The sequence below is a fragment of the Cervus elaphus genome, chromosome 2 (genome assembly GCF_910594005.1).
Source record: "Cervus elaphus chromosome 2, mCerEla1.1, whole genome shotgun sequence".
NCBI classification, from domain to species: domain Eukaryota; kingdom Metazoa; phylum Chordata; class Mammalia; order Artiodactyla; family Cervidae; genus Cervus; species Cervus elaphus.
The window spans coordinates 382,321-408,956 of record NC_057816.1 but is presented as its reverse complement, the minus strand read 5'-3'; the positions used below and the strand labels follow the sequence as shown (position 1 = coordinate 408,956).

Sequence of the window (26,636 nt, the reverse complement as noted above, 5' to 3'; positions counted from 1 at the left end):
GAGTCTCCCGCCTAAGGGAGGGGGCGCCTGCCCGGGACCCCGCGAGCCCGGCCTGCACCCAGGAGGGCAGCGGGGCTGACACCGCCCCTCACCTCGCCTGGGACGCGATGGGACTCATGGGGTCGGGGGCTCAAGGCGGGAGGGAGTGGAGCTGGTTGGCCACTGGTCCTCTCCGGCTGCTGCCAGGCTGACAATCCTGATGGGGGAGGGGGCCGCCAAGAGGTTGCCTGGGACAAAGGCCCTGGGCTCTTTGTCTGAGGCTCAGTGGGGCCCAAGGCTGGCCCGAGCTGTAAACACACTCCTCCGCCAGGCGAGTCCTGCTATTCTGCCCGGAGACCCCAGGCCGGCGCGGCAGCCGGAGCCCCTCATAGTCTCAGCGCTGTCTGTGTGGATCAGCAGCAAGGACGTCTAGAACCTGCACTTCCCAAGTCTGACTGACCCAGAGCGGGGTTTCTTCCTCCTGCCCACCACAAGCCCTGCAGGAGCAAAAGCCGAAAGTCTGAATGAATGCATGGTGAGGGAATGAAGGTGGGTGGGGGTGGGGCAAAAAGTAGAGGGCGTGGTCTTATGGGTCAGGTCTGGGGCTCACTTTTGTCCAGGTCCAGGGACAAGGGAACTATTTGTTATTGTTCAGCCCCTAAGTCGTATCTGACTCTTTGTGATCCCCATAGACTGTAGTATATCGGGCTCCTCTGTCCTCCACTATTCCCCCAACTTTGTTCAAATTCATGTCCATAGAGTCGGCGATGCCATCCAACCACCTCATCCTCTGTCACCCCCTTGTCCTTTTGCTTTCAATTTGTCCCAGAACCAGGGCCTTTTCCAATGAGTTGGCTCTTCACATCAGGTGGCCAAAGTATTGGAACTTCAGCTTGAGCATCAGTCTTTCCAGGGAATATTCAGGATTAATATACTTTCTAAGCATCTGCCAGCAATGTGGGAGACCTGGGTTCAATCCCTGGGTTGGGAAGATTCCCTGGAAAAGGACATGGCAACCCGCTCCAGTACTCTTGACTGGAAAATTCCATGGAGAGAGGAACCTGGTGGGCTACAGTCTATGGGTCGCAAAGAGTCAGAAAGGACTGAGCGATTTCACTTTCACTTTCTTCTCTAGCACAAACATTTGAAAGCATCAATTCTGCTCAGCTGAAGGCTCTCAGCATTCTTCTTGGTCCAACTCTCATATCCACACATAACTACTGGAAAAACCATCAGTTCAGTTCAGTTCAGCTGCTCTGTCATGTCCGACTCTTTGCGACCCCATGGACTGCAGCATACCAGGCGTCCCTGTCCCTCACCAACTCCCAGAGCTTGCTCAAACTCATGTCCATTGAGTCGGTGATGCCATCCTACCATCTCCTCCTCTGCCGTCCCCTTCTCCTGCCTTCAATCTTTCCCAGCATCAGGTTCTTTCCAATGAGTCAGTTCTTCACATCAGGTGGCCAAAGTATTGGAGCTTCAGCTTCAGCATCAGTCCTTCCAATGAACATTCAGGACTGATTTCCTTTAGGATTGACTGGTTGGATCTCCTTGCAATCCAAGGAACTCTCAAGAGTCTTCTCCAACACCACAGTTCAAAAGCATCAATTCTCTGGCGCTCAACTTTCTTTATAGTCCAACTCTAACATCCATACATGACTACTGGAAAAACCATGACTTGGACTAGATGGACGTTTGTTGGCAAAGTAATGTCTCTGCTTTTTAATGTACTATCTAGGTTGGTCATAGCTTTTCTTCCAAGGAGCAGGTGTCTTTTACTTTCATGGCTGCAGTCACCATCTGCAGTGATTTTGGACCCTAAGAAAATAAAGTCTCTCATTGTTTCCATTGTTTTCCCATCTATTTGCCATGAAGTGATGGGACTGGATGCCATGGTCTTAGTTTTTTTAATGTTGAGTTTTAAGCCAGCTTTTTCACTCTCCTCTTATACTTCATCAAGAGGCTCTTTAGTTCTTCTTCGATTTCTGCCATAAGAGTAGTGTTATCTGCATATCTGAGGTTATTGATATTTCTCCCGGCAATCTTGATTCCAGCTTGTGCTTCAGCCAGCCTGGCATTTCGAACAATGTTCTCTGCATATAAGCTAAATAAGCAGGGTGACAATATACAGCCTCGAAGTACTCTCTTGCCAATTTGGAACCAATCTGTTGTTCCATGTCTGGTTCTTACTGTTGCTTATTGACCTGCACACAGATTTCTCAGGAGGAAGTAAGGTGGACTGATATTCCCATCTCTTGAAGAATTTTCCACAGTTTGTTGTGATCCACACAACCATATGGTTGTATATGGAAAACCATATAAAAAAACATAGCTCCAACTATATGGACTTCTGTGAGCAATGTGATGTCTCTGTTTGTTTAATATGCTGGATGCCATGATCTTAATTTTTTTGAATGTTGAGTTTCAAAGCAGCATTTTCACTCTCCTCTTTCACCCTATCAAGAGGCTCTTTAGTTTGTCTTTGCTTTCTGCCATTAGAGCGGTATCATCTGTATATCTGCTGCTGCTGCTAAGTCACTTCGGTCGTGTCCAACTCTGTGCGACCCCATAGACGGCAATGTACCAGGCTCCTCCATCCCTGGGATTCTCCAGGCAAGAACACTGGAGTGGGTTGCCATTTCCTTCTCCAACACATGAAAGTGAAAAGTGAAAGTGAAGTCACTCAGTCGTATCCAACTCTTCGAGACCGCATGGACTGCAGCCTACCAGGCTCCTCCGTCCATGGGATTTACCAGGCAAGAGTACTAGAGTGGGTCGCCATTGCCTTCTCCTTCTGTATATCTGAGGTTGTTGAAATTTCTCCCAGCAATTTTGATTTAAGCTTGTGATTTCTCCAGCCCAGCATTTCACATGATGTACTCTGCATAGAAGTTAAACAAACAGGGTGCCAAAATACAGCCTTGACGTACTCCTTTCCCAATTTGGAACCAGCCCATTATTCCATGTCTGGTTCTAACTGTTGCTTCTTGACCTGCATACAGATTTCTCAGGAAACAGGTGAGGTGGTCTGGTATTCCCATCTCTTGAAGAATTTTCCACAGTTTTTTGTGATCCACACAGTCAAATGCTTTAGCATAGTCAATGAAGCAGAAGTAAATGTTTTTCTGGAATTCTCTTGCTTTTTCTATGATCCAATGAGTATTGGTAATTTGATCTCTGGTTCCTCTGCCTTTTCTAAATCCAGCTTGAACATCAGTTCTCACATACTATTGAAGCCTAGCTTGAAGAATTTTGAATATAACCTTGATAGCATGTGAAATGAATGCAATTGTGTGGTAGTTTGAACATTTTTTGGCATTGCCCTTCTTTGGGATTGGAATGAAAACTGACCTTTTCTAGTCCTGTGGCCTACAACTGAGTTTTCCAAATTTGCTGGCATGTTGAATACACCACTTTAAGAGCATCATCTTTTAAGATTTTTAAATAGCTCAGCTGGAATCCCATCAACTCCACTAGCTTTGTTCATAGTGATGCTTCCTAAGGCCCACTTGATTTCACACTCCAGGATGTCTGGCTCTAGGTGAGTGATCACACCATCGTGGGTATCCAGGTCATTAAGATCTCTTTTTGTATAGTACTTCTGTGTTTTCTTGCCACCTGTTCTTAATATCTTCAGCTTCTGTTAGGTCCTTACTGTTTCTGTCATTTAGCATGACCATCTTCACATGAAATATTCCCCTAGTATCTCCAATTTTCTTGAAGAGATATGTAGTCTTCCCCATTCTATTATTTTCCACTATTTCTTTGCAGTATTTCTTTAAGAAAGCCTTCTTACCTCTCCTTGCTATTCTCTGGAACTCTGTGTTCAGTGAGAACTATTGTTGTCATTATTCGTGCCCCGAGGCTCCTTACAGGGCTCTCGAGCTGTGGGTGGATGCCGGGAGGGAGGCTTCTGTACTAGGGGTTAGGTAAAGGGGCAGCAGTCAGTTCGGCAAAGGGGATGGGGAAGGCACGGAAGGGGGCCCGCTGCTGGTCAGAGCTCAGAAAGCCGCTCTCCCAGGTTCTCAGGGCTGTCCCCTCCCTCTCTTCCCTTTTCCCAGATAGCCGGGCCCCAGTGAGGTCACATGCTTAGCACAGCCATCCTTCTGGCCTGTGGATACACTCACAGCGCAGCAGTGCCCCCAACACCCAGTGACCGCCATGGTCAGCCAGGGAGCGCCCACAGGAGCCTCCCCAGGGTTGGTCGGGGCTGTTGAGCTGAGCGGGTGATGATGGCAGGCCCTGTGGGTCACTCTGTGTCCCCTGGGTCTACTGAGGTTAGCTGAGCCACAGGTCAGCCCCTCACAGCTTCTCCTTCAGGCTGGACAAGGACGGGGCCAGGGTTCACCTGGGCCCTGGTCTAGGTCTCCCTGGAAGCTCCTGGTAACAAACAGCCCCTCCCCTCTGGCTGCTAGTATCCATGGCAACCCTGTAGAGCCTTTCTCTCCATAGGCCTGCCTGTACTTCAGGCCTCAGGTGAGTGTTGGGGAGGACCCTGGCTCTGAGGGGACAGAGACCGCACCAGTGAAGGACCAGCACCTTTGGGGACCCGTTCTCTAGGCTGGGGGACAGGTGTTCAGGTCCTGGAGGCAAGGGTGACAGGGAGGAGACGACAGGGGATGGCTGAGCACCCAAAGATGTGCCAGGGGTGGGGGTGCCCTGCTGCCCCGGCCTGCTCAGAAATGCGTGGGTGTAGACACTCGGGTGACTGGTAGTGTGCCATTCAGTGGGGCAAACACACACGCACGTTCACACACACACACACACACACCCCTTCTTGGAGAGTGACACCCCATGAACCAGCAGTACCATCTGGGGCTGTCATACACAAGCTTGGCCGTGTAAGGAGAGCCCTGCAGACTGCACACACACCAGACCCAGTGTAGCCCCACCACCCCTCCTCCCAGCACCCCCAGCAACATCAAGAATGGCCCCCAAGTCTTGTCAGGAGGCTGAAGACGCTGAGGAAGAGGCTCTCGCGTCCCTGGTGGACCGAGAACCAGTGAGTGGCCATGTGGGGCCTCCAGCGGGTGCCGCTGCAGACCTGGTGGCTCCCACAAGCCCTCAGAACGCCAAGCCCAGCTCCACCAGGATAGTCTCCTCCATCAACCTGCAGTAAGGAGGAGAGGGGTGAGGTCAGCTGCTCGGGCCAGGCCAGCCAGACAGCAGGGCCTGACCAAGCAGCGTGGGGGGCTGGTGTTTCAGGTCGGCCTTGGAGTCCCTGGACCCCCGCACCCTACAGCTGCTCTGGGGGCAGAGGGAGTTGGAGATCCAGGCCCTGCGGTGGGCCATCCAGAATCAGCGTGAAGCCCGGCACTGCCGTATCCTGCAGGAGGTGGCTGGGCTTCCGGCCGAGAGGTCAGTGGTGTGCACTGGTCCCCACCACTCAGTCCCCGGCTGGCCCTAACCCTAAAGAAGTTAATACACTGTAAACCACCCAGACCCTAGCCCCCGAGCATGTTGATGGGTGTTGAACCCAGCCTAGACCCCGCCTCCAACCCAGACCTCTTCAGGGCCTGACCCGCCTGCCTGACCCTGGCACCCTAATGAGTAAAGAGGCTGCGGACCCAGAGGTGGGGCTGCTGAGATTATCCCTCCCCCAGGAGCTCGAGAAGTCAGGATAAGTTCCTGCAAAACCAGGTCCAAAAGCTGACTTTGGAGTTGAAAGTGCAGAAGGAAAAGGCCCAACTGGTGAGGGGCAAGAGGGATCAGGGCTGGGGATGGGGTGGAGGTGGGTGGGGGGTGAGGCCCAAGCCAGGGTGGGGAGGGCCGGGGGCGGGGTCTGTGGAATGCCCCGCCCACTGCCGACCCGCCGGTGCAGGAGAAGGAGCGCCTGGAGGAGCGGCTGCAGCAGACAGGGGACGCGCTGCAGCAGCTGGAGGCCGAGCTGCAGGCCTTCCGGAAGTCCTGCCTCCTGCAGCTGGCCCGCTCCTCCTGGGTGGGCCGCATGCTGCGGTCTTCCACGGGCAGCGTGGAGGTGAGCCTGGCTACGGGTGGCCCCCCAGCCCACCCTCCTTGGTCAGCTGGCTGTCCCCTTCAGACTGGTGCTTCCACTCAGGGGCCTTGGCCTCCCTGGAGGCCTGCCTCCTGGACCAGGGATGAGCAACCAAGCCTGTGGTCCCTCCCACCTGGCTCTTAGCAAGTGTGTGCCTCAGGTGCTGGGGGGGCTGGAGGGCAGCGTGGCCTTGGGCAGAGGGGTGTGCTCCCCCCGCAGCCCCTGCCTGCTGGCCTCTTGTCCCCTTTGCAGGTGGTGACGGCAGAGACCCTGATGGACCTCAGTGACTTCTCTGAGAACGATCAGGCCCCCACTGCTGGGGAGGTAAATGAGGCCCTCCAGGTATGTTCTTGGATCTGCAGTCCTGCAGGAGGGTCAGGTCACCTGCCTGTTGCTCCCTGGCCAGGGTTTCCGGCTGGAGGATGTGGACTGGAACAGCATTGCCCACCGGTACCCTAACCTCTTCACCAACCTCGAGTCCAACTCAGATCAAAAGTAACTGCACTGGATGGGGACTCTGCAGGGGAGAGGGAGAGGAGGGGAGGGCCTGCCTTGGCTGGGGTGAACCAAAGTCCAGGTTCCAGCCTTTAGTGTCCGTGGACAGGTCATTTAAACCTTCTGAGCATCAGTTCTCTGACCTGCAGCTTGTAGTCAGGGATGAAGGGAAATCGTTCTGGGGCCATCTCTGTCTACCCATGAGCCCTTTGCCCAGGTGGGGTCCTAGGGACTGGGGCCACAACTCGGTGTGCCCTGCTCCCATCTGATGGAGGTCAGATGGGGGCAGGGCTGGGGTCCAGGAGCCAGAGCCCTGGGCAGCAAGTTGGTCATGACCTGCAGGCACCCCCGGACCCCGCAGCTCCCAACAGCCTCACCGCCTGACCAGTGGAGCTCAGAGCTGTGCTGTAGGCACCAGGAGCACAATCTCAAGAGTGTCGAGTGGAGCTCCCTGCCCTTGGTGGGCACCAGCAGCTCCGGGGGCGCTGACTCCGAGTCCAGCAACAGCCAGCTGGTGGCGCATAATCGTGTGCATAAAGTGACAGGGGCCCGTCCCCCAGTGCCTGGCCGCACTGCCAAGCAGGTGGAGGCACGGGCACAGAGCCTCTGCAGGGACAGTCAGGCAACATTCGAAGGTGGAGCGGGGCGGGTCTCCCCTGGTTTCTTCCCCCTCCCACACCTGCAGGACTATGATCTCTGCCCCAAGCCCCGAAGGACATCCCCCTAACCTCCCCACTTTCACAGTTTCCCAGGTTGAGGCAGCAGGGGCCTCTCCAACCCTGTCCCTAGGGGTTAGGGTGGGCTTGGAGGACTCCTGCTGCTGCCTTTGTGCTCTGGCTTGAATTCACTTGCCGCCCCACCCCCCACCAAGTACTGTGCAGCACTCCTCTGCTTCCCCAGGTGCTGGGGCTCACTGTCCCTCCTGCTCAGATCTGACCCTTGCTGCTGCTCCTCCCCCACATGGACCTCCAGGGTACTGCGGGCCGGGTCCGGCCTCACAGGAGATGTCCTCGGTGGACCCTGGACCCTCCAAATTGGGGTCCCCCTCCCAGGCAGTCTGCCTCTCCCTGCATCTCCAGAAAACCCGCTCAGACAAGCAGGGCAAGAATGGCCAGAAGCCTGAGTCTGGGGTGGATTCCCATCTCTGGCCTTCCGGGCGCTGTCCAAGGTGAGGCGGGGACCCAGCTGGGACTGCAGGGTCAGGTCTCCTAGTGGGACCGTGGCGGGAGGGACCCCACTGACTTGGCACAGCGTCCCTGCCTGCGCTCCAGCCCCAGCCCCTCGAGCTCCTGCCTGAAGATCGTGGCGGTTAGCCGCCGCCAGAGGTTCGTGCGCATCCTCAACCAGTCGCTGGAGGAGACGGTGGACCTGGGCGGCTTCGTGCTGCAGCAGCTGGTGCTCGACTTCCCTGTGTGCATGTACCGCTTCCCACCCAGCACCCTGCTGGCTCCGCGGCACCACATCACGGTGCGCCCCGCTCCCCGCGCCCCTCGAGGCCCAGCCCTCCGGCGGCCCCCCTTCACCCGGGGCCCCGCCCCCCGCTCTTCCCAGGTGTGGGGCGAGGGGCCCTGCAGCACCAGGCGGCAGCAGCCCTCTTCCTCGGGCCAGGAGCCCGTCCACTTCCACTCCAGCCGAGGCTGTGCGACCCTCCTCCTGAACCCCCAAGGCGAGGTCAGAGCGGGTCCCAGCGAGGGTGGGGGAATGGGCCGGCTTTGTGGAGTAGGGGTGACTTCCGTGTTTCCCACGGCCTCTTAGGTCCTCAGCGAGCACCAGTCCCCACACTGCGTGACCCCAGTGTCCAGGATCTTCGCAGACAACACCGACTTGTCCATCGACAGTTTCCCGCTCTCAGAGGCCCGGCCCGGAGCTGACCTTGCGGAGCATCAGCCCCAGCCTCGACCCCCGCGCAAGGGTCGGGTGCGGGAGGCCCGGGCTGGGCGCCGGAGGCCGGGGTGGGGACCGCGAGTCCCTCAGTGCCTGCTTTCTCCCCAGGCCCGGACTTGGCAAAGACCCCAGACTCCCTGCTAGGACTGCACCCCGCCCCCTCCCCAGGTCCCACCCTTTCGTCTGTTCTGGACTCCTCTCAGGTCTTCCACCTCCCCAGGCCGCGTCTGCCCCGGGACCACCCCTTCCCGCTGGCAGGCTGTCTCTCACGATCCCTCCCCACCTCCCCAGGCCGCGGGTCCGGTTGCCCCGCCTGAGTACCACCAAGCTCCTCCGCCAGCGGGAGGCGCCAGTATGGCCCGAGGACGCGGCCCAGACCCACCCAGAGCTCTTGCCCGCCATCCCCATCCCCGGTGAGTGAGCAGCTGGGAGGAACGTGGAGCCGGCAAGGAGGGGGCGCCCGGCTGACCCCACCCATTCTCTTCCTGAGCAGAGGTCGGGGTGGGCCTCCAGGACTGCCAGGGTAGGAAGGAGCACAAAGTCCGGGTGAGTGCTGTGCCGTGCCTTGCCCCCCCCGCCCCGCCCCGCCCCTCCATCAGGCCACGCCCACAGACCTGCCCCCTCCACCGGGCCCCGCCCTTCAACAGGCCCCGCCCCTCCACCAGACCCCTGCCCCACCCTCAGGACCCGACCCGCCCTCAGGCCCTGCCCTGCCCTCAGGCCCCGCCCTGAGACCCCGCCCCACCCTCAGACCCCGCCTCTCCGTCAGGCCCCGCCCCGCACTCAGGCCCCTCCACCAGGCCCCCCCCTCAGACCCCGCCCCGCCCTCCGGTCCCGCCCTCCGTCAGGCCCTGCCCCTTCCCGTCCAGCGGCCTCTCGGGCTCCGCCCCACCCAGGTGTGCCGGAAGAGGGTGGACCGCGGCTGTCCCATGGTGACGCTGTCGGTGCAGAGCACGGCCGAGAGGAGGTTCGGCTTCCGCTTCCTCAGCTGCCCGCCCATCACCGCGGACACTAGCTGGCCGCTGTAGGGCCGGGCCGGGCGGCGGTACCGACGGCTGCGCCCCCGCGTATCCACGACTGTGGCGGTGGGGCAGGGAGAAAGCACGGGAGGCAGACGGCGCTGGCTGCATAATTTATTGAACTAACGCCGCCTACCAAGTAAACCGCATTTCTATACACCTGAGAGTCGAAAATGATTCGTTTGGTTTCTGGGTATCCAGCCCCAAGAGGAGGGAGCTGGTCCTCCCATCCCCAGGCGGGGAACCCCACCGGTCCACCAGGGTTGGCCGACGGCAAGTGCTTCTACTTGGGACCGCAGCAGCCCAAGGGTGGCTCAGAGCCCTGGGTGGCTGGAGGGCTGGCCAAGGGCTGGCAGGGCCCAGTTCCAGCCACCTTGGCCAGGGCCCAACCTGCTCTTTCCCAAGCCTGCTCCTCAGGGAAGGCCAGGCCTCACGGAAGAGGTGGGTGACTGGGCCAGTGGTGGGGACTTGTGCATTCTATCCTGGGCTCTACCTCTCCACCGTTGGTGGTCCCAGCTCCTGACTTCCCCCCACCAAGAGGGTCCTCTCCTGTGCCACTTCTCCCTCCCTAGCACGCTGGCCCAGGTGCTCTGGATTCTATGAGGCCGGAGTGCACGCTGGGCCTCCAACAATTGCCCTGCCTTGGCCACCCTCCAGGCCGGCCTGGCAGTGGGTAGGGGTGTATACGAGGGTGGGGTCGGGCTGGGGTGGTGAGTGTCAGGTGCGGCATGCACCAGAGGCTGCGGGTCTGGCTGCTGAGTCTGGGGCTGGCTTTGGGCCTGGACATCCCTCTGCTCGAGGGCTGGGGCCCGAGGTCACTTCTCGGGCTCTCAGAGCAGTCACTGGAGCCAGCCCCTGACCCAGGCCAGGCCCGAAACTACCCAGGGTTCTGAGCCTACGCCCCCGGAACTGCAGATCTGCGGACCCCCAGGAGCTGCGGCCCCGGTCTGGCATGAAGGACTTGGGGGGACAGGGAATCAGGTTGTACCCCGAGGTCCTGGAAGACTCTGGGAAAGGAGGAAAGACAGCAGGTCAGACAGGGCCACTGGCGTCACCAGGGCCGGGCCACATGGCAGGGCCACAGTGTCTGCTCACAGGCAGGTGGCCCCAGGGTCGTTCCCAAACCTCCCCCATGCAGCGAAGCCCTGGCACCCCCCTGAGGGCAGGCTGGGTGGGTGTGTTCATGGTCACCCAGTGCCCACCTGGACCCTGACTGAAGTAGGAGGTCCTAGCACCTCTCTGTCCCTCACTGGCTGTCGCTCCTCCAGCCACTCCTGCTGGCTGCCTGCCCGCGCTCCCTCCTCTCCTCCGCCCTCATCTCGGTGGCCTCAGCCAGGTGGTGAGGTCCCTGGCTGAGTCACGCCCCCCTTCCCCAGCCCCTCCCTCAGGCACAGCAGCAGCACAGCGAATGCAGAGCTTCGGCCCTGTCCCTGCTCCATCCTGGCCTCTTTGGTGCTCCCCCCACCAACCCGCAGGGTCCTTGCAAGCCCCTGCTTACAAATGCCCGCTCCCCAGGTTTGCCCGCCCAGCTGTTCCGCAATTCGGTTCAAACCTTTCCTCCAGGAAGCCCCCCTCGCCCCTTCTCTCTGCCTCACAGCCCCTGCGTTGGCTCTGCTCAGCCATGGTCACTCTCAAGCCAGTGTCCCTGAGGGAGGGTCTTGCCTGGCTTAGTTCTGTCCCAGCCCAGGACAGGCCTTGTCTGCAGAGGAAAGGCAGTAGCTGCCACCCGCTACCCCCCACCGTGGTCTCCTGCCCACCACCTTGGGGGGGGGGCCCTGCTCCCTTCGCTGGTCTTGTGCCATGTACCGCCCTTGTCGGGAGGGCCTCCCGTCTCCCTCTCCCAGCTGACCCGGCTGCCTGGCCCCGGGGCTCAGGGGAGGGGAACTGGAGCCTCCAACCCCAGGAGAGACCCTCCCTGCCCCTCCCGCCTCAGCCCGGTGCTGCTCTGCGGCGCTGGTTCTGTCGGGCAGGCTACCTGGGGCCAGGCTTGGGGGGTTGCAGTGAGGCTTGGGCCCAGCCTTGTCCTCTTGCTCTTCAGGGCCCCTCTGTGGGCCCCAGGGGGCTGCGGCCCTCTCTTCCCAGGACTCTGGGCACCTACTGGGAAGGGGGCTGGGGTGTGGGTGGGGGAGGCTGCAGCCAGCTCCTCCTTTGGAGCAGATCCCAGAGGAGTGTAACTTGGGGCTGGTCCCCCAGCCTTGGGGTCCTGTGACCCGACTCTCCAGCCACCCAGGGACCAGCGACCACTCAGCCAAGGCAGGTCTCAGCCACAAGCCCCCCCACCCTGATCAGAGCACACAGGGTGGCAGGGCTGGGGTGGGGGGTAGGGGGCACCCACCGCAGGTGCAGCTCCCTCAAAGCCTGAAGCCCGGCCGAGGCCAGGAGGTCGCGATCGTTGACAGGGTCAGGCCCTGGGGCGGAGGCCCTGGGGGCCAGCTCTTCCAGCCTGGGAAGCGGCAGCTTCTCTGGGTGCACCCCAGCCTAGGAAGGGAGAGGGCTGGTTCAGGGCACGGCCTGCCGGGGCTGGGGGGACGGGTGCCGCCTGGCCAGGGTGCCGCCCGCCGTGGGGGCAGGCTGTACCTGGCACTGGTGCCGACGCTCCTGCAGGCCTTTCGTGGGGTTCCCACAGAGGACCCGGCCGGTGCCTGGAGAAGAGGGTGCGGCTGGGCCTGGTTTGGGGCTGAGGGGCTTCAGGGCCAACTTCACACTGAGGCGGGTCACCTACCATGGGTGAGGTTGCTGGCGTCATCCTCTGGGGCCGGGCCCTTGGGAAGGAGGCCTTCAGGCAGGGGGACCCCGGGGGCCAGCAGGGAGAGAGGCCAGCGCCTGGGGGCCCGCGGCTGGGTCTCAGGCAGGCACAGCTCAGGGCTCAGGCTCCACATGGGGGATCCGTGGGTTCGATCTGCCCAAGAGTCAAAATCAGAGGTCACCAAGGCCCACGCCAGTTGGTCAGCCAGGAGTCCCCCCAGCTGAACCCCGTCCACGGAGCCCACTGCCCAGTGTCAGTGTGCCTGAGGCCCCGAGTCACGGGGTGGCAGGTTTCTCCCTTCCCTCTGCAGATAGTGGGGGAGGCCTGCACCAAGGCTGCTCCCAGAGAGGGTGTCCTGGCCTGGGGGTGTGTGTGCAGGGCTCTGGGGACAAGGGGTCAGGTCTGAGAAGGGACAGAGGAGGCAGCCTGCGAGCGGGACCGGGGTGCAGCCCCTCCTGGGGCTTGCAGGTGAGGTCCGCAGGCCGGGCTGGGTGGCCCCAGCCCGAGGCCCTTGGACGTGGCTGCCTGTACCTGGCCTGGGAAGCAGGCTGTCTAGGATGCAGCCCTCCTTGATGGCCTCCTTCACCAGGAACCAGTCCTGGTCCAGCTTCCGAGAGGCCGGCAGGCCTGTGTGCGCAGCGGGCAGCTCGTCCAGGACCTGCAGCTGGGGGATGAGCTTCCTGACCTCTGCCCTGTAGTTGTAGCCTCGGGGCACCTGCAGGTGGGGGGGGGGGGCCTGAGTCCAGCCAACCCGTCAGGCCAGCCTGGGCCTGAGCTGCTCCCCTAGCCCCACTGGGGAGCTGGGGGTTGCTGGGGCCAGGCCCGCCTGGGTCACTCTGGAACCTCGGGGACTGCTGGGACCCTGGGCTGTTGCCCACATATGATTGCGCTCTGTGGGCTCACTGCCAGGGTCCAGGGCTACCCTCTGGCCTGCAGGACTGCCCTGAGTTCAGAGCTTGGCCCTGTGGGTGGTGGAAGCAGCCGGGCAGGCGGAGGGAGCTCTGGCTGAGGGGGTGCGGCCCCCAGCACAGGGGCACCTCTGAACGGAGCCTGCGGGATATGCGTACACGACTCTACGTGGAGACTGCGCTCTGTATGGTGTGTGCACAGACCTCTCCCGGGAGCACACGTGAGCTAGGGCCTGGCCTGGGTATGTGTGACCCTTCGGAGTCCAGTCGTGCATGGCCCAGGGCAGTGTGGGGGCAGCCGCCGGGCCCCCAGCAATATGAGGAGGAGCTCCCGGTGAGGAGGCCCCGATGTGCCCTGGGCGGGTCCCCCGGGGTCTGCTGCGACCTGGCCCGTTCAGGCGGGCAAAGCGGTCCCCCGGCTGGCTGAGGGGCTGGCACCACAGATCGCCTCCCTCCTGGTGGTGCCCACCTGGTGGGTTGGGCCGGGGCCTGGCCACAGGCAGAGTGGGTTGCCCTCCAGGGTGAGCGTGGCCAGCCGCGGGCACAGCTGCAAGTAACGCAGCTGCCCCAGGTCCTCCACACAGTTGCCTTCTAGGTCCAGCACCTCCAGCTGCTCTAGCAGGCACAGCGGGCTCAGGTCCCAGATGTCGTTGTAGGAGAGGTAGAGTTCCTGGGGGGCACAGCGGGGGAGAGGGTGCTCAGCCAGGGCCGCCCCCCACCTCCTGCCCCCTGTGCGCCCTGCCCCTCTCCTCCCCCACCCAGGGCAGGGCAGACCCACCTTCAGGGCAGGAAAGGAGCTGATGCCATCCAGGTCAGCCAGGCCGCAGCGAGCCAGCCAGAGCACCTGCAGGTGGCCCAGGGAGGTGCCCAGGTCCCTGCAGAGGGCAGGGGGGCTGGTCAGTGCTGTCCTGAGGTGGAGGGCTGTGTCGGTGACCGCTCAGGCCCTGTGCCATGCCTCGTGCCCGCCACCACCCACATCTGCTGTCTCCAGATGCAGGGGCCGTTGGGACTGGCTTGTGCGGCCTCCAGGCCAAGGAGGAGCTCCAGAGCACCCAGCTGCCTGTCTTCGCTCCTGGCTGCAGCCGCTGGAGGGCCCAGGCCTGGTTGCAGGTCGCCCTTGTGCTTGACGGCTGCTGCCCACTGCGGTGGACCTGGCCTCCACAGCGGGGCCGGCAGGGGCCCTCCCTCCCGCTCTCCCCAGGCCTTTCTTGCAGGCGATTCTCCCCCTGCAGCCCCTCCCCAGCCCAGGTTTGCCTGCAGGAAAACCCCTCCCCGCCGGGACTGGTCTGTGCTGCCTCCCACGTGGTGGCTGCTCCCCCGAGGGTGGGTGGACTGGCGCTCTCCGTCGGCTCCCGGGATGCACTTGTCTGTGCTTTCTCTCCTAATGTCCTCTGCTCTCACGTTTGGAGCACGGCCTCGCCCGTGTGGTCTCGATGTCGGCCCTTCTCGCTCCCGTTTCCAAACCTGCACCTTTCCTCTGCTTTCCGGGAGGCCCCCTTGTCTCCCATGTTGCTGTCAACATCACACATTTAATTGCTCAGCGCCTGTAGCTGTTCTCTCCTCTTTTCCCGTAGATGCTCTTTTTGTTTTGAGGGTGCAAAGAGGCCATGTGTCCTTCTATGCCTCTCAGAATGTTCCGTGAAGGTGCCTGAACATCTTACTCCCCCTTGGCACTGTCCGCAACCGCTGAGCCTGCAGCCTGCGTGCCACACCTCCTGAAGCCCACGTACCCAGGAGCCCATGCTGGGCATCAAGAAGCCACTGCGGTGAGAAGGCCTGCGCACCTAGAGAGTAGCTCCTGCTCGTGCCAACTAGAGAAAGTCTGCACACAGCTAGGAAGACCCAGGGCAGTCATAAATAAGTTAATCAATTAAAAAAAATTGTTAAAGCTATCAGAATAAAACTAGTAATAACTAGAAAAATCAGAGAAGATGAACAGAGCCCAATGCTGACTCTTTAAAAACTTACAGAAAATCCTTCGGCAAGACTGGTCAAGGATAAACAGAGGGACCATGCAAATTTTTAAGTCCCCAGGGACTTAAAAAAGAGGAATAATTATGGTCTGGCAGCAATTTAAAATAGCAAGAGACCATTAAGAACCACCTGTACACCAATATTCTTGAAAACCCAGAGAGCTGGCATTGAAAGACAGAAAACTAGGGCATTCCCTGGCAGTCCAGTGGTTAAGAATCCGCCTTGCGATACAGGAGACATGGGTTCAACCCCTGCTCGGGAGACTCAGGTCCCACCTGCTTCACAGCAACTAAGGCCACGCAGCACAAGTACTGAATCCATACGCCCCGCCTCGAGAACCGACGCGTGGCAACGAAGACTCCACGTACCGCCCGAGGCAGCCAAATAGACAAATGTTTTTTTAAAAAGGAAAGAAAAGTATATTAATAGCTACTAAAGAAATTAAATGGTCACTAACACCCCTCCCTCCTCTCTGCCCCTGCCAAGTCCCCAGGTTTGTATCAGTTTTAAAGTACATTCTATTATGGAATAGTCAATATCTTCCAGAATAATTTCTTATACAGAAGTTTTTTTAAAGAAAAATTAGGCAATTGAAAAGAACAGTAAAAGCATGGGTCTGAGTCAGTCTTCGATTCCGGGACCAGAGAAGTACAAACTGGACGATCAATGGGCTATTACTGACAAAGACAGATGTGAAAATTGCGAAGTAAACATTTTAATGTTACAGTGACTTAAAAATAGCTCATCAAGTAGTGTTACTGCAGGAATGTAAGGATGAATTACAAAATCTGTCAATGGAATCTAGTACACAAGCAGACTAAAGGAGAAATATCACTTTATGATCATGTCAACAGATGCAGAAGAACCCAGACACATATCCGTTAAGATGAGGAACAAACCCAGGACCCCTGCTACTATTATTGCCACTGTTTGACATCATGTTGGCTAGTAGGTCCTGGCCAAAGCCATAGACAAGAAAGAGAAGGAGATTAAAGTGAAAGACAGTGCTGATAACTTGCTGATAATATGACCATCCATATAGAAGCCCAACTGAATTAACAAATTATTTGAACTAACAGGAGAGTTTGGCAATAATGTTTAAATACAAAACAAAGGTACAGTATTGCCAGAGGTAATAGACCTATTTATGAAAATCAATTGTTTTATAGATTAAAAAAATCTATCCCAAATCAGCATAAGCATAGTGTTTTTCTAAATTTTCAAAGACCAAACAGAATACAACAGAAACAGGACCTCATCCACAAATTATCAAAACACCATAAATATGAGGGGAGCAATTCAGTTCTGGTTTCAGGGAGCCCAGTCTTCAGAGGAGGCTGGTGTCCTGCCCTGTACCAAGTGGCAGTGGGGTGCACAGGCGGGGGTCCTGGTTAGCCCACTGCAATCACAGTTCCATCCCCTGGAGAGTGGTTAGTGTAAGAGAGTGTACACATCGCACAATTCTGGCCAAAGAAACGCAGGAAGAGCGCTGGGGACCTTGTTCTTACCAACTGACGGACACAGAAGGGCACATTTCCTGTTGTGGATGAACTGCGTCCCTGCAAATTCGTATGTTGAATCCTGACCCGCAGGACCTCAGACTGTGCCTTGATGTTGAAACTGGGTCTCTGCAGATATCACTAGTAGAGATATGAGCACATGTGCTAAGTTGCTTCAGTGGTGTCCAACTCTTTGCAACCCTATGGACTGTAGCCAGGGGGCTCCTCTGTCTATGGGATTCTCCAGGCAAGAATACTGGATTGGGGTGCCAGGCCCTCCTCCAGGGGACTTTCCTGACCACGGGATCAAAGCTGCATCTCTAACGTCTCCTGCCTTGGCAGGCGGGTTCTTTACTACTAGCGCCACCGGGAAGCCTTAGTGGAGAGGAGGTGGGCCCTAATCCAATATGACTGGTGTCCTTTTTTTTTTTTTTTTGACAGGAAATAGCATTTATTGGTGAGCGTGATTAAGGAGGGAACAGAGCTGATGCTCATGAGTGCAGGGCCCGCCATTTGTCCAGGGGACCACGATTAGGGATGTATTTGACCCCACAGCCGTCCGGGATGAGTCGCTTTTCTGCCACCATGTTCTCAAATTCATCCGCATTGAACTTGGTAAATCCCCACTTCTTGGAGATGTGGATCTTCTGACGGCCAGGGAACTTGAACTTGGCCCGGCGGAGGGCTTCAATCACATGCTCCTTGTTCTGCAGTTTGGTGCGGATGGACATTATGACCTGGCCAATGTGGACCCTGGCCACTGTGCCCTGGGGCTTTCCAAAGGCACCGCGCATACCTGTCTGGAGTCTAGATTGAGAAACAGCAGGCCAGTCATGAATGCCCACTAGGAAGAGTTGTCTCCAAGGTCCCTTAGGGCTACCTGTACAGGCAACAGGTTGCATACACTACCAAGGAGGCTGCTGTTTGCAGCCATTGCACACTGGGCCCCCATGGGGATGGTGTCCTTTTAAAAAGGGGAAATTTGGATCCTGACACCAGGAGAATTAGGCTATACAAGGTGAAGGCAGGGACTGGGGTGAGTAACGCCAAAGATAGCCAGCAAGCCCCCAGGAGCAAGGAGCATGCCAGGTTCTCCTTCTGCCTCAGGAGACACACCTTGACCTTGACTCATGACACCCACACCTGAGTCAGTTTCTGCTGTTCAAGTTGCCTATTTTGTGATGGTCTGACAAGGCAGAAATAGCCTTTAAACATCTTCTTCAAAGTTTATCAGTTAGAATGCTTTCAGCTGCAAGTTACAGAAACCTTTGTCCAATTGGCCTAAGCAGTGAGAAACCGTTTATCCCTTCAATGGGTAACTCTAAAGGGAGAAGGTATGTGTATACAGGGGCTGCCCTGGGGGCTCAGTGGTAAAGAATCTGCCTGCAACACAGGAGCGGCACGCAGGAGACACAGGTTCAATCCCTCGGTCAGGAAGTTTCCCCTGAAGGCAGGCATGGCAACCCGCTCCAGTATTCTTGCCTGGAGAATCTCATGGACAGAGGAGCCTGGTGGGCTATGGTCCATGGGAACACAAAGAGCTGGACATGGCTGAGGCGACTTAGCATGCACACGCGTGTGTGGTTGTGCAGCAGAAACTACGTAGCACTGTAAAGCAATTATACTCCAATTAAAAAAACAAAGTCTATTAAAAACATAAAAGCACACATGAATGGAGAGCTATGCCACCGATGTATGTAACTTAAAAATTAAATGAACATGTGACTTTTAAAAATTCCCCCCTCCCCCCCAAAATCCAGAAGGATTAGGATGTGTGAAACTCAACAAACTGATTGTAAAACTCAAAGGCAAGAATAAGTGTCCAGGAACAGCTAGGTCATCTTGGAAAAAGGAAAACTCAGATGAGGGTCATGTGTCGCACAGAAGCACAGAGCCACACCATGAGGACAGAGCTCTCGGCTCCCGGCGTGCCCACGTGGCCTGGGGAGCTGACCCACCGCGCGCGCGCGCTGAAGGATAAAACTGCATCCCCATCTCACACCAGGAGTGGGGGCAAGCTGGCAGATAAGAACGATTAAAGACCCAAAAGTAAAAAGTGAGACCACAAATGAATAGAAGAGAATAGAAGACTATCTCCAAGACCTTGGAGGGGAAGAGGTGGACGAATCTCCTAAAAAACTCCCCTAGCACCAGCTAGCACTAATGGGCTAGAACAAGTCAGAATGAGGGGTTTCTGCTTGAGTTAGTAGGGGAGGCAGGGTGGAGAGTCACAAAGTCTCCAGTGCACCCAGACTACACAAACAGCCCACAGAAATAGACAAGGAGAGGGCAGAACTCACCTGAAAAGTCAGCACAAGGGGTAGTGAAGACTGTCCCTTTGGTCACTGTAATAGTCCCCAAGTTAGTTGTGTTACTGGGATTTCCCCACCCAGCAGTCCTGGCAAAGGGTGCACGTGTCAGATGCTGGCTGGCCCAGAAGTCAGCCCCACCAGTCCTCATGTCAGGACACTTTCAGGGGCTGAATTCTCCCTTAGCTTTGGATGAAGTGACAGTCATCACACCAGTCATTTCCCAGCCTTGTAACACCACTGAGGTTCTAAAGTCTTGACCATCCCTGTATCAGCTAAGCTGTAATACCACTCTGTTTGACTGTCGTGTTGAATTAGTTTCCTTTTAAAAATATTAGTTCACTGTCACACCATGGAGATTTGCAAATTCGTTTGGCCAAGTTTTGGGATTTGATAACAACTTAAAGATTTCTTCCATTTTGCACTATTGTTATTAAGGAACAGAACACATTTTTGCATAAAATTTATGATGCAATTTTTCCTGGAATTGATTTTTCTTGTTTTTTTTGCTCGAAATCAAATATTTTGTTACAAATGGTACATCATATTTAATTTTATATCTTCCACTTCTCTTTATAGTTTCCATTCTTCATATATTTTCTATATATTTTTATTGTTCGTTGAGCTAATGTGTAAGCCTTAATGATGGAGAAAGTACGATTTTTTTGTTTTTGTTAAGTTACAGGATTGATGTCTTTGTCACAATATGGCTGAAGATGAAGTGAAAGTCGCTCAGTTGTGTCCAACTCTTTGCATGGACTCAATACAGTCCATGGAACTCTCCAGGCCAGAATACTGGAGTGGGTAGCCGTTCCCTTCTCCAGGGGATCTTCCCAACCCAGGAATTGAACTGGGGTCTCCTGCATTGCAGGCAGATTCTTTACGAGCTGAGCTACCAGGGAAGTCCTACAACGTGGCTGAACCATGCACTAAAGGCGTTTCCAAGAGCCTGGTTTCCAGACCCTTCCTTGCAGGCGCAGGGGCCACACAGGAGCCCTGGGAGCCTGGCTCCCTGCTCGCCCCTGCCCACAATGGGCACGTGGCCCCTGACCTTCTTTGCTTTCACTTTCAGGCTTTCAATTATTTTATCAAACTCTTTTTGATGTTTATACAAATGAAGTAACGTGAAGTGAAAGTCGCTCAGCTGTGTCCCCATGAGACCCCATGGACTATATATAGTCCATGGAATTCTCTAGGCCAGAATCCTGGAGTGGATAGCCTTTCCCTTCTCCAGGGGATCATCCCAACCCAGGGATGGAACCCAGGTCTCCCGCATTGCAGGTGGATTACCAGCTGAGCCACGGGGGAGCCTTACATGAATAACCAGCAGTATAGATAGGTGGTTGCTCATGAGTTACTTCATCTTCTCCCCTGAAAATAACTGGACACTCACAGCCCATTTAAAACATTGGGAGAACTTTCTAGATTTGTGGCTGGCCTCCTGCTGCCTTAGGACAGCTGTCTAGCTGCATAAAACACTCCGTTTGCTCAAACACGCAAATAAACTCTGATATTACTTCAGCTTCATCCTTTCCAGCCTGATGAAGTAAGTAAAAATCTTCCTCTGTCCTTCATTCTGCACGTCATCTTTTAAACTAATTATCAAGATGTTCTTGTGCTTCACGTGGGGCCCGAGGCCCGGCTGGTCAGCAGCGGCTGTGCCCCTCTGCTCGTCTTGCTGAGCACAAGGGTGATGGGGGTCAACTCATGCCCCAGCGCAGGGACATGGCCCGAGGGGTGGTGAGGGGCGTGGGAGTGCTCCAAACCCCAAGGCCAGTTGGTGATGCACCGTCCAGCCTCACGGGTGGGGGTTTCTTTGCCGAAGGTCAGTGGGCACTTCTGAGGACCACGCAACCTGCGGTGACCAGGCCAAACCAGGCTGCAGCCTCCAGGCAGAGCGCGTCAGCCTCAGCGGGACCAGGGGTGGGCGTTAGAGCCAGAGACAGCGGGATGCCCGGCCCCACCCCGCCCCCCCAGGCCGAGACCACCGGGGCACTCACCTCAGGGAGCCCAGGCAGCTGCCATTCAGCTTCAGCTGGCTGAGGTTGGGCAGGTGCAGCCCTGCGGGGCACAGGGGGAGAGCTCAGCACCGGCCCTGCCGCCCTGGCACCCTTTGGCGACACCAGTGCCCCTGGTCCCTGCTGCCTGTAGCTGCTGAGGCCCAGAGTAGCCTTGGGGCCACATGGTGACGCCTGAGGCCCTGCTCGAACGAGGCAGGCCAGGGTGTACAGAGTGCCTCGAGTGGGCAGGGCCACACAGGAGGCCATGGAAGCACTGGACTCTGGTGGGAGGGGTCCTGGCTGGCATCCTTGCACCGAGCGTGGGTCTTGCCCCCAGGCCACTCCTGCGACTGGCCCCTGGGCCCCACAGGCATAGCCAGGCCAGAACCTCCATCGGCTCACATTCTGGGCTCTAGAGCAGGGGACCCTGGGGCCCTGGGATGGGGCTCTGAGTCAGGACTGCCTCGAAGAACAGGACACTGACAGAGTCTCTGTCCTCAGTCCCTGGAGAGAGGTGTGCGGGGTGGGCCATGAGGAGGAGGGGGTCCAATGACCAGGGCTGTTGGGCAGGGTCCGAGTAGGCAGACCCTCCAAGTGCAGCCTGGCTGGGATGGTGGTGGGTGTGTGTGGGGAGGGGCTCTCACCGAAGCTCCCCAGGCTGTTCTCACGGGTGTTGACACACATCTCCAACACGCTCACCAGTTGGAGGTCATCCTCCTGGGCCAGGGCCTGCTGCAGGGGTCAGGGGCATCAGCCCTGGAACCTAGACAGTAGTCACAACCCCTCCACCCCACCCTCCCAGTGAAACTCCTGCTTTTGGCTACAAGGCTGGAGCAGGTGCGGGGTTTCCCTGCCTCACCCACGTCAACTCCAGCCACGATCAGCTCTGGCTGGACCATAAGTGTGATGTAACAAGAGTGGAGATCGTGACCCTGTGTGGCTGGTGGGGCCATCGCTAGAGAAGGGCCTGCCCTGGGCGGGGCGGGGGGGGCTCATCCTAATGAGACCCACGGAACAGCCCCAGTGCAGCTCTGGGCCTGAAGCTCAGCCCCACTGAGCACCGCCAAGCCCTAGCTTCCCTCACACCTGTGGACAGTACGCTTATACTGTAAGCTGCTGAGTTTGGGGACTGTTTGTTACGCAGCATCACTATAGCAATAGCTGACTCATACAAAACTTGAGACCTAGATGCAGCTCCAATAGCTGCCATAACAAAAACAATGAAACAACGTGGATTGGGCACTGGTGGCAGGGTTGGGGCTGAGGGATTACTAACATGAGTGTTACTAAAACTGGAAAGATGGAGACACAGATCATGTGATGATGCAATTTTTTGGTAAAAAGGGTTTCCAGTAGAAACCTGGCTGGCAGAATATGCACACAGTGAACTTGTGACAGTGGGTAGAGAGGTGCCCAGCAAGATGTGGGCAGAGTGAACTGGCCACGATTCACTGTGTTTGATGAGTCCCTGCAGGAGGCAAAGTTCAGCTGGAATGGGGAGAGCCCAGGAGTTCTGAGACCCGTGGCTCGAAAAATACAATGGCTTCTCAACTCAAATCAGTGAAAAGAAAAATGAAGAAAGGCTTGGAGTTAGAAAGACCCCGTGAGATTCGGCCTCAGGGAGAAACCGGTTGCCAGGCACTTGCTGCCCATGGGTGGCTCTAGGAGGACCAAGGCCTGAGATCCCTGGCTCTAGTGATCGAGTCTGCAGAGACAGAAATGCTCCCGCTGCCACCAGTGGGATGGCCTGGGCGTGGTGGGCAGTGATACAAGTGCTAGGAAGCATGCCTGCTAAGGGCCACAGCCTGGACCGAGGTTGCCCGTGGCTGTCAGAGACCAGGAGTCCAGGCTTCTCTCACACAGGCAGTGAGTCTCCCCAGCCAGAAGCCGGGTGGAGGACGGGCAGGTTCCAGGGTGGGTGGGGTGTCCCTGGCCCAGGCACCCGCCCAGTGCAGGGGCTGGTACGGCAGCCGGCCTGACGTGACGGGTCCATGCTGGACCCAGACCTCGGGCACTGCTGTGCTGCAGGCCCGGTTGGAGGGGAGACACACAGGGGCCACGGGGGGCGGGGAGCCTGCAGGAGTGTCCCGTCCAGACAGTGTGAGCCCTTCGAGTTGGTTGGAAAGGTGGTGGGGTCCTGGGGCACCCAGGCTTCCTTCTGTGGAGTTTTGGTGGTCGTGTCACCCCAGGGTCGCCAAGGGTCCCCTCCCGTTTGCCTCTCACATGGGTGCAGGTGTGTGTGGGGGTGGAGGGGCACTGGACCCCAGGAGCCCTCAGCATGGCCAACCGTGGGCGGGTGAAGGGTGTGGCCAGGAAGGGGAGGGGCTCGATTACCAGGAGGGCAGGGCTGCGCTGGGGTCGCCAGGGGAGAGCCCGAAGTCAGAGGATCTGCAGAGCCTGTGGGGCCTCAGGGTGCGGGGGGGCGGGGCGCGGACTTCCATAAGCACCCTGGGTTTGGCAGAACGGCTTCCACAGCTGGATCAGCGGGGCACCGAGACACCCCGTTGGAGCAGCCCCCCAGCTGCCTGCTGCCTCCTCCGCTCACAGCTCGTGAAGTCTGCGTGCTGTGCGCTCCGGGGGCCTGTCACCCTGTCTTCCACAAGGACGAGGGCCCTTCTATCTGGTTCAGGGTCCCTGGAGCCCCATGCACAGCAAATCCTTGGAAGGGCCTGGCTTGGGCCCTTCTGGCCTGAACGCCGAGGGACTTCTGGGTAGGCCCCAGCGGGGAGCAGGGGTCCAGGGGGCCGAGGGCATCTGGCAGCCAGCCAAGCCCAGCCCCGCACTCACCAGCCTGGCGGGTGACAGGCACTCCTCTGCCAGCTGCCCACTGTGGCCGTGCCCACGGTGGCCTGGGGCCTTGCTCCGAGGCTGGGGGTTGTGCAGGCCCTGCGAGCTCAGCTCCCGCACTTGGACGCTGGCTGTGCTTGGCCGAGGCCCGCAGGCTCCATCCCAGGCCTGGTCCATTCACACCCAACCTGCCGGGGCAGGCAGAGGGCAAAGCCGGTCAGCCTCTGCTCCTCCTCTGATCCACAGCCCAGCCGAGGCCCTGCAGAGCCGCTGACAGGTCTGCACACACAGCAAGCCCCCCGAGCCCCCCTCTGGCCCAGAGAAGGCCCGACAATGAAGTCAGAGTCTGCCTGGGCCCTTATGGTCTGTCCCTCAGCCTGGGCTCACACCCTGGCCTGGGCAGGCCGTCCTCCTGGTGCCTCTGCCCATCCTTCAGTGTCCTGGGGGCTGCCGGCACCAGCCTCCCCCTCTGGAACCCCATGGAGGCCGTGAGCCTGGGCCGCTGCCTCCAGGCCCTGTTTGCTCCTCTGCCACTGGGAGCAGCATCCAGCTCTGCCTCGGGCCTCGTGTTGTCCTCCACCAATGGTCTCTGAGCCTGGGGCCTTCAGGACCTGGGTCTCGGGCACTGCCCCCCACCCCTGTGTCCACCAAATCCCCTCACCAGGAGGCTGCTGCCCTTTCACACCATGGGCCAAACATCTGGGCAAGAGGGTGGCATGTGGCCCCAGGCGCCACCTGTGAGAGAGTCCAGTTGGCTTCCTGGTCAGGTCACCGTGCTCCAGGGACCTGGGACAGGCTGGGCCAAGGTCACAGGGCTCAGAGTGAGCAGGCGCAGAGGCAGTGGGGCTGTCAGCTTGGGCCCTGGCCCTTAGGTCCTTTCAACCATCCTGGCCTGGCTGATGGGGGAAGACAGCCATGTAGGTGACCGACACTGGGGTCCCTCTGGGTCCCTCCAACGCAGATACTTAGTCTTCATTCAAATCCCCAGTTCCCTCCATCCTCAACTCCACTCTCTCCAAAAGGGGTGCCCAGCCTGTTGCTCTGGCCCATCCCCTGTGGACTGGTCTCCCAAGGACCCTGCTCATGTTGGTGTTACCCCCCAGGCCGCAGAAGAGGGGGCCCACCTGCAGCAGCCTCAGCTGGCATTGCCCCTTAAAGACCCAGCTGCCTGTACCCGGCCCCAGGCCCTGGAATCATCTCTGTGAGTAGAGCCAGAAGGCTGCGTGGACCATCTCGGCTACTTCCGTCCACAGGCTCAGGGCGTCACTGGCCCCCACGCCTGTGCTCCCTTCCCCCTTCCTGGACTTACTCCCATAAGACTGAGTCCCTCCTGCAGCCCTAGGTGTTTTATGACTCACTCAGTAGAGTGAGTGCCTTGTCCTAGACAGTGTGGGTTCTGTGCAGGCAGAACCTGGCTCACCTGCCATGTCCAGTGTGCAGAGCAAGGGCTCTGGAACATTCCCCCCACAACTGCTTTTGTCTATCAGCCCCTGTGGGCGGTCACGATTCATCCTCCACATCATGTCTAGAACCACCCACCCTGGCCGGGGTGGTGGGGTGTGTCAGCTGAGCTTTGCCAGAGAGGGTGGCAGGGAGTGGTGGGCCTTGGAAGAAGTTGCCTGGGCTACCAGGTGCCCTTGTGTGAAAAGTGACCACACAACAAAGACCCAAAGAGGTGAAGCCATGCAGAGGAGCCTCAGGGAAGAGATTCACGAAATTTCTGGCCAGGATTTCTTTCCAAAAGTTCCTCTGCTGCCCCCTTTTCTCCAGCTGGTGAAAGGCCCCGAGTCTCAAAGGACGACCCCAGCACCAGGCCCCCTGGGAAGATGCTGCCCCTCCCGCCGGGATGTCAGCCTGGGGCTCTGGGAAAGGTCTGGGCTGGCCAGGTTGCAGCTTGGGAAGCCAGTGGGCCACCCTCTTCCCTCTGTGCCTGAGAGCAGCTGACCTGAGGTCCTGCCCATGACCTGGCCCAGGGTATGGTCTTGTTTAGCCAGAGGTCCTGCGGTCCAATGAGCAGGGCCTGGGTAGGAGGCTGAGGCTCTCGAGACACTGTCCCCTCACTGGCCTCGACCTGTCCACTCTGTTCACAGCCTTGATCCCCTCCTGCCCTGCCACTCCCTGAGGCCCCAAGCTGGAAACCTGGGGGCCTTTCTCCCTCTATCGCGCAGGCGAATGCCAGCTTCTGGCTGGACTCACCGCCTCTCTCGGTCCCCTCCACCTGCCACCCCTTCTGAGGTCAGGGTTTGTGGTTCCTCCTGTCCTGGTGACCTCAAGACCCTCAGCAGAGCCAGGGATTGTGGGATGGGACCCAGGGAAGCAGATTTGACATCTGGGGCATCACAGGGACCCCCTGTCGTGGCCGCTCCATCCTCGGCCTCCGTTCTCCCCTTGGCACGGGGAAAACTGTGGCCCTGCGGCCCCAGACCCAAAGGCGCTCTCGGCTCTCACCTGAGGGGGTCGGCCCCCGTGCCCCGGCCGAGGCCCCGGGCGCCCTCCTCCGCCGGGCGCTCCCTTCGACTCGGTAGTTCTTGCGGCCGCGGGGTTGAGGGGCCTGGGCGCCAAGGCAACGGGGGCGGAGCCTCAGCTGAACTTGCAAATATTCATGAGCCACGGGAATCCTTAGGCTCCGCGCGGTCGAGCCACGCCCCTTAGCGACGGTTGCTGGGGCGCGGGGAGGGGGGGGCAACCCGGTTGCGGGGTTTGCGCTGGTCTCGCCCCTCGCGCGCGGGAGGGCCCCTCCCACAAGGAGGGGCTCTGGGGAGGGGAGACGCGGTCTAGCCCGCGGGGCGCAGACGAGCCCGGGGTCTGCACCCACAAAGGTGGTGTGGGGTGCAGACTCGCGCCCACCTTTCTCAGGTGGGGGGCGCCCCTGTCGGGCTGTCCCTGAGACCAGGGCCCTGCAGGGCTTACCTCCGCCTGCTTGTGTGGCCCACGCCACGACAAAAGGACCCTCTGAAGACGAGGGAACTGCAGACCTGGACACCTGGAGGGGAGTCGAGAGTGTCCGCGACGGCGAGGGGCGCGGCCACCGCTGTCCTTTA

The 26,636-nt window shown here is 58.5% G+C and overlaps 2 protein-coding genes and 1 non-coding gene across 8 annotated transcripts; 1 reads left to right on the top strand and 2 right to left on the bottom strand.

Moving 5' to 3' along the window:
* The first annotated feature begins 130 nt into the window (after positions 1-130).
* LMNTD2 (lamin tail domain containing 2) lies at positions 131-9,477 on the top strand. Its single transcript, XM_043877168.1, has 14 exons — positions 131-514; positions 5,185-5,337; positions 5,583-5,670; positions 5,801-5,956; positions 6,227-6,298; positions 6,381-6,469; positions 6,812-7,183; positions 7,341-7,637; positions 7,741-7,936; positions 8,021-8,140; positions 8,225-8,421; positions 8,645-8,766; positions 8,847-8,899; positions 9,250-9,477. The coding sequence occupies exons 1-14, from the start codon at positions 504-506 to the stop codon at positions 9,379-9,381; spliced, it is 2,058 nt and encodes a 685-aa protein (XP_043733103.1). The 5' UTR covers positions 131-503; the 3' UTR covers positions 9,382-9,477.
* LRRC56 (leucine rich repeat containing 56) lies at positions 9,471-26,636 on the bottom strand. Of its 6 annotated transcripts, none has more exons than XM_043922502.1 (12): positions 26,506-26,636; positions 23,596-23,783; positions 21,453-21,540; positions 20,809-20,869; positions 13,805-13,901; positions 13,496-13,696; positions 12,650-12,833; positions 12,095-12,271; positions 11,950-12,014; positions 11,708-11,850; positions 11,348-11,481; positions 9,471-10,379 (listed from the first exon to the last, which is right to left on the bottom strand). In XM_043922502.1, exons 2-12 carry the CDS (start codon positions 23,770-23,772, stop codon positions 10,090-10,092), a joined length of 1,617 nt encoding a protein of 538 aa, XP_043778437.1. In that variant the 5' UTR covers positions 23,773-23,783; positions 26,506-26,636; the 3' UTR covers positions 9,471-10,089. The 6 variants fall into 6 exon arrangements, with proteins under 6 accessions (XP_043778437.1, XP_043778456.1, XP_043778466.1 ...); XM_043922521.1 differs by having other exon boundaries at positions 11,348-11,469; XM_043922531.1 differs by having other exon boundaries at positions 11,348-11,466.
* LOC122677419 lies at positions 17,352-17,480 on the bottom strand. The gene has a single exon (XR_006335775.1). It is a non-coding gene; the product is annotated as a small nucleolar RNA SNORA70 (small nucleolar RNA).